Raw genomic sequence first — 6,717 nt, forward strand, 5'->3', positions numbered from 1 at the left:
TTAACTATCCCCCTTATTTAAAGCAGTATTTTGTACCTTACTCACCAATTCATCAAGTTAGACATTCTGTTCAGATTTATTTCTCTGTCCCCTCTGCAAAAAAATGGATTGGCAGAAGAGCGTTCATTTTCAAAGCCCCAACAGACTGGAATACTTTACCTGCTGCTATTAGATCTCTTGCATCATTGGGTTTATTTAAACATGCATTGCTATCTCACTTTCAACTGGTCTGTACTTGTTATAACTGATATTGATGAAACTGATTTGCTCGACTGTCTCAAATTGTAATGATTGTGTGCATTGCTTGAATTTCACTTAACAGACTGTATGTGGTTTGTCTTGTGTGTCATGTTTTGCATTTGGTCTTTTTGTTTATCAATGTCTGTAAGTTGTTGCTATTGTCGGGACCCCCTTGAAAACGAGATGGTGCATCTCAAGGGGGTTATCCCAATCAATAACATTTCTATATATATATTTGTTCTGGGAATGTCATTTTCGAGCCTGAAACCTGAAAAACAGGCTCAGGGCTTAACAGGCTAAATGTAGACACTAAACACTGCAAGATATAATAACTCCAGGTCAAGTTTCTTTAGAACTGCAGTTATTTCTACTGTGGTTCAGGTTTGACAGTGCACTGTGCCTTAATGCTCTGGATAACAGCTGACAGCAACCTGCATCCTGCTCTGGATAACGGCTGACAGCCAGGTGCATCCTGTACCTTTAACAGAACAAAAGGGGAACAGCCAGAATATATCAAATACTGCAGCTTTAAGACAACAACTATTTCAACAAATCTTTATTATTTACAAGTTGTTCCATAACCTTCATAATAAACGTTTCAGCCATTTGAATATCAACTCAAATAAGAAAAGCAAAAAATCACCACATATGAAGAAAATACATAAAAAACATAATTTAACTTTCAAAACATTTTTTAAAGATGGCAAAGAATCAAACCAATTATTAATATATTAAAAATGCAGGATTACTCTATGGGATTGTAACCATAAAGTTGAGGCAACATTAACAAATATTCTTCCTCTGTAAACTTCTGTAGAGTTAATGAAGTTATTAAATGAGATTTACTGTAGCAGCATAGTTGAAACAACTACCTTACAAGGAATTTATGCATACCAAAGATATCAATTATTGTTAATTTAGTGACTGGGATGAGAAAATCCACGGTTTACTGAAACTGCATCTCTTTACTCCCCATCAAAGCCAGCTATTGTTCCCTTAAGGTAACACAACATCACTGTACATTCGGAAGTAATGACAATCAAAAATAATAGTAAATAAACTAGTATTCCAACATATAAAGCATTATGAAACATTGTCAAGTGTAAAGGAAAATTCAAATTACGAGAACCTTCTTTTGAAAAGTCAACATAGCAAAAATCATTTTGGCGTGAAATCTAAGTAATGGCACTTCATTTATGAAACTGTTTATGTAACTTCATTACAAAATATGAACGTTTCATACTGCTGGCTTCAGCAATACTAACTTGTATATCAGACCAAAAGGCATCATGTGCTTCAACGGAATCAAAAACAAAGAGGTAGGCAACATTTTGAAAAAAGTCATGTAAATAAAAAAAGATTAAAGTAAAATACTTCTTGTATGGAAGGGACTGTAATAGGCAACTAACAGTGTCAATATTTATTATGAATTCTATTTAGGAGCACCACATGTAAATGAAGAAGTTAGTGATTGTGTTCCTGAGTAAAGAGCTTTTCCCATGGACTGTTGTGTTGTGAAAATATCAGCTGCTGTTTTTGCAACAGTAAACAACTAGAGGGATTCAAACCACCACACAAAGCACTTGTGGTGTAAAGGCATCATACGCTTTTTACTTCCCCTTGGCCAATGTGCAGCGTACAAAGCTTCCATTATCTGGGAATGTTGTCACAGGCTCAGATGCCTCTGGATCAGGAGAGGATGCTTCATCACTAGAAAAGAAGATTCTTCACTCCTGAGCCGTGAAAAACTGTGTTAAAGTAGTCATTCTGTTACGAATTGAGCCTATATAAAACCTTACATTTCTCACTCCTGCAGTCAGCAGTTATTCACGCAATCTTGGCCCTGTTCAAACACTTGATAGACGTTGATGAGGGGGAACATGGTGAGGGCTCCGATCAGTGAGCCGGCCTGGATGGAGATGCCGCACCACAGCAGGGCCGAGTGACCCGCCTCGTGAAGCAAAGTCCCGATTGCCACCTTCACATAGGAGAGGAGGCCAGTGAAAACAATCCAGGAGATGACCTGTAGGGGGCACAAGCAAGCAGCTGGAATCAGTGGTGGACATGAACAGGGAGGTAAACTAATGGCGTATTTACACTGTAACGGGGTAGCCCCGTTTAAGCGTCCCTAAGCGTCCTCGCTCAGGCCTCGGGCTGCCTCGCTGGCCGTCCGAGGCCGTGGCGCATTTCCATTACAGTTTAGGACCTGGGGTAGCAACGCAGTGTAGGCGGGGCGATCGGCTTTGTTTTTGTTCACATTTCGAGTTGTTCCGTCGAGCTCCCGCTGGATTTGATCATCCCCAATGAGATGTAGGAACGTCGTCACCTCCTCGGTCGACCACGGTGTGCTTTTCTTATTAGACGTAGCCATTTTTGTAGCTCATCCGTTTACAAAATGCTGTGTATAAAAATGCTGCAAGCTTGCTTCTAGATATATATGCGACGCTAGGGATGAACTCGCGCGCGATCTTGTGACGATTCTCTCTGACCAATCAGCAGTCGAGAGTGTTGACGTCACTAGTTCAGCACCTGGCCCTGGTCTGAGGGAACCACGATTTTATGGGGCCGGAAAAAGAGGGAAAAAGTACCCGCTAGCCGGTACTAGGCTATATGGAAACGCCACCAAAAACTGGCCTGGCCGCTTGAGGACGGTTAAGGACGCTTAAACGGGGCTACCCACTGCAGTGGAAACGCGCCATAAGACTTTAGATCAGATCTAATATGAGAACTGGAATCCTTTTTGCTCAATCCTGATAGCTTCAAGAAAATGTGTGATACCCTGCTGTTGTTGTAGGAGTTTAACACACTCCAAATTATGAAAAACAAATTCACCCATTTGACAACACATGAGAAGCAGAAGCATGCAATTTCACAAGGGAACAAAAAAAGTGATGACCTTGCTCACATGACTTGGATGTTTTCCCACCAAACAAACAGATAAAACACTTAGTAATCACTGAGTGATTAGAGTAATCATTGAGTGTCCTCTTGAAACAGTTCCCATGGTTGTGTGTGTGCTACTTGCAGCATTTCGGTATTAATGGTGCAATATTAACATGTGCGCCTTTTTTTGCAGTCAACTTGCTACATAATAAAAAAACACAACTTTGGCAGTCAAAACATGTGTTCATTTCCAACTGCTAAATTAGAAGCTGAGGAACAAAACAGTTTTCACTGTGTGTGTAAGTGTTTAATTTTTTACTTTCCTTCAGACTAAAATGTGTAAAATAACTGCATTCTCACCACTAAAGCCCCTCCTGCAGAGTTTTCCCGGAGAGGAGGACAGGGGCTGATTGCTGCCAACGCCATGAGATATGAAGCAAACGCAATCCCCCCGATAGACAGGAAGCTGAGACCAGTGGAGGACCTGGAAAACAAACATGGGGTTAATCAAAACACTGTACCTGAATATTTCTTTTTTAAATCAAGTCCCAACTTTGTAATGAATAGATGTATTTTCTCACCTTAAAACAACAAACATTGCTACAAAGCAGGCCAGGGGGTTGGCTATGTTGCCTAGGACGACAGAGAGGTGAAAGGTCATGGTCCCGTAAGGCAAGCAGGTGAAGCTCTGCACAGAGGGCAGCACGCCGTTGGTGAGGGCGTTTGAGATGGCGAGCAGAGACAGCAGGTAGATGTTCCTCTTTGTCCAAAATGTCTGTGGCACTTCTTCAATCTGCACCAGCTCCTCAGACACCGGTGTCCCTCTGTTCTGTAGCAGGTCCGATTCCATTCCGTTTTTCACCGCTGCTGCATTTTCTGACTCCAGTGCAGGTGCATCTTCCTGTGACTTTACCTGTCTTCGCATTAAAGCCTGGAAACTCAGAGCTGAGATTGACAGCATGACAAACAAAGACCAGAAGAAGTTCTGTGCAGGAAAGTTCTCTTTTAAATATTCTGGATGCACTGTGCCATTCACGGTTTTACACTCCAGCTTGCCAACGCCTTGCCCTAAGGCCACAACACAAGGGACCAAGGCACTGAGGCCCTGACCGATGAAGAACGTACGAATATACTGTTGAGGGTAACTAAACATGAAAGGCAGGAAGGTGACGTTGGACGTGCAGCAAACAAAAGACAGCAGAAAGGTGAAGAGCAGGAAAGGCAGCGACCTTTCTTCTCCAGCTATTGTGAGGGTGTGTGACCAGAAGACAGCCAGAAGGGCGGAGGACACCACGGCCAGCGCCTGGATGCAGTGGATGACGATGCGTTCGTTTAAACGCCCCGGAGCACAGTGGTGAGTGATGGTCACTGCCACTGGACCAATGTTGCCAAATGCTATCAGCACTGAGATATAGGCAGGCAGATTCCAGCCTGAAAGCAGATACAATTATCAGTTAGGGCAATGAGGAATAGGTTTATATTATATATTCTTGTATGTTACAATACATCGAAATGGGAGCTATGAAAAACACAAACTTGAACTTCTCTTTTCCATGAAAAGGTACTTATTTTAAATCACTCATGCAGCTGTATTTTTAGGCATCTACTTCTTTTGTTACATTGCTACTTCATATAAGTTAAGATTTCCAGTAGTTACCATACATTAAAAACACACTAAAATGTAGCTTGCAAGACACATAAAATAAGATGTGAGGAAGTATTCCGATATTTTATTATTCCGAAAAATCTCATATAAAAAGAATACAATTCGCAACATCAACATTCATTCAATTCAACAGAAGGACCTCAGTGTTATTGAAAATATGATTGTATTGTTATAAGGTATAGTTTACTGTGTAGCTGGAATATGGATAACGATGTACCATTACTTTGCTTCTTATTATTTATTGATTGATATTGTTATACCCGTAGCTATGCTGTATTCAACACAGTTACATTTAATTATTCTTAATACTGCATCACACGAGTACATGAATGACTGAATGAAACACGTAGCTAGCTGTGGTCGTTTGGTACACGCTAACTTCTCAGGTTTTTACCAAAGTCCCACTGAAGCCAAAGATAATGAATGATAAAGCAAAGTGTCAACATTATATTACTTTATTCATTAATAAGGGCTCAATTGTGATAGACCAAAGGTCAGGTAAGGTAAGTTGCATCACTGACCTTCGGGCAGCACGTTGACTACCACCGGGAGCTCGACCCACAGACTGTTGACAGAAATCCAGGACCCCATGGCGAACAGAGCCACAAGCCCGTGGGTCACCGGCTCACTGCTCCACCAGCTGCCGGACATGGTGCTGCGGACTGCGGATATAATAACAAACAAAAGGCTGGTAACACGTTTTACGGGCTTGTTTAGGCTGAACGACGACACCGTTTGTTCTTCACACACTGCTTTAACGTGAAGAATGGTGGTGGACACTTACGCAAAGTTTCCGCCCCTTCAGTTGCCTTTCCGTGCGCCTCGTAAATTCAACTTTCAGTACAAGACTCTAAATTAGTTATTATGTAGATCAGCCTATTTCAGAATAATTTAACGTTATTGTATTATTATTAAAGATGCATTACTGTGATCATCAGCATTATACACTGCTGGTTAATAGTATATTTTCCATTAATAATCTAAAGTTGCAAATTAACTTTAAGTGACTTAAGATATGCAGTCTAAGTAGTGGAGTAAAAAGTACAATATGATCTAAAATGAAGTAGAGAAGGAGCATAATTGTTTCAAAAGTAGCAGGATATAATATAAATATTGTAATATTAAGTCAAATAGACCTATAAATACCTACAACATGTGAACTCGAGTTAATGTACCCCCATTTCTCCGATGGTTACAAACGTCTGGTTAACTGTATTATTTGCTATTTCAAACATTTATTCCGCATTACCAGTGTCCAGCTATTTCCATGGACTATCCTTTTATCTGCATACTGGCTGTTAGACAGAAAAAGAGGCACTCAACTTAACTTGAAAGAATTATAACAGTTTATACAGCGTTGTTATGTGTTGTTGCCATAGTAAATGCGTTTCCCGAGAAACTTGAAGGCACCATCGTCAAAGAAACCATTCCTAGACCACTGGTTGGATGAAACTCAATCAAAATCAAGGTTTTTCCTTAAAATGTTTACACTTGAGGACTTTCATTTGACAATTCGTTGGTGACTATGATTCATGCACGAATTGGTTGTAAATATGTGTGTGCTGTATATGGGGATATATTATTATATCATTGCAAGGTTTGGGGACTCCATCATCTTCTCTTGGAGACATAGTGGGTAAGGTTAATTTATTTTTCAAGTATAGTCTTGGAACAATAAATGCATTAAGGCTTTGACATCAGGCACAGTGAACCCTCTTTCAGTGCTGCCTTTCTGTAAACTTGAGCCCCTCCCAGTCAAGGCTTTTATATGCATGAACTCATTAACATTGCTGATGCCTTTAATGCAACCAGGAATACCCTTCAAATCTGAGAAAAACACGATATTAAGGGACCTAATTCCAGGGAGACGATGTTAAATAGAGCCTAAACATAAGCTTACATCTCTACAGGCAGTAAATAACAAACGA

General features: G+C 40.6%; 1 protein-coding gene across 1 annotated transcript; it reads right to left on the reverse strand.

The window, feature by feature from the left end:
* Positions 1–781: 781 nt before the first annotated feature.
* Positions 782–5,583, reverse strand: slc52a2 (solute carrier family 52 member 2). Its single transcript, XM_034236035.1, has 4 exons — positions 5,311–5,583; positions 3,705–4,554; positions 3,484–3,607; positions 782–2,263 (listed from the first exon to the last, which is right to left on the reverse strand). The coding sequence occupies exons 1-4, from the start codon at positions 5,438–5,440 to the stop codon at positions 2,057–2,059; spliced, it is 1,311 nt and encodes a 436-aa protein (XP_034091926.1). The 5' UTR covers positions 5,441–5,583; the 3' UTR covers positions 782–2,056.
* Positions 5,584–6,717: the final 1,134 nt, after the last annotated feature.

Source organism: Gymnodraco acuticeps, unplaced genomic scaffold (assembly GCF_902827175.1).
Source record: "Gymnodraco acuticeps unplaced genomic scaffold, fGymAcu1.1, whole genome shotgun sequence".
NCBI lineage: Eukaryota > Metazoa > Chordata > Actinopteri > Perciformes > Bathydraconidae > Gymnodraco > Gymnodraco acuticeps.

Bases quoted from the DNA above. Each gene is read 5' to 3' on its own strand.
- slc52a2 (XM_034236035.1), bottom strand. From the start codon at position 5,440: ATGTCCGGCAGCTGGTGGAGCAGTGAGCCGGTGACCCACGGGCTTGTG. The intron at 4,555-5,310 runs GTCAGTGATGCA...ATCTGCTTTCAG, and splicing joins AGTCAACGTGCTGCCCGAAG to GCTGGAATCTGCCTGCCTAT. The intron at 2,264-3,483 runs GTGAGAATGCAG...TGCCCCCTACAG, and splicing joins CTGCAGGAGGGGCTTTAGTG to GTCATCTCCTGGATTGTTTT.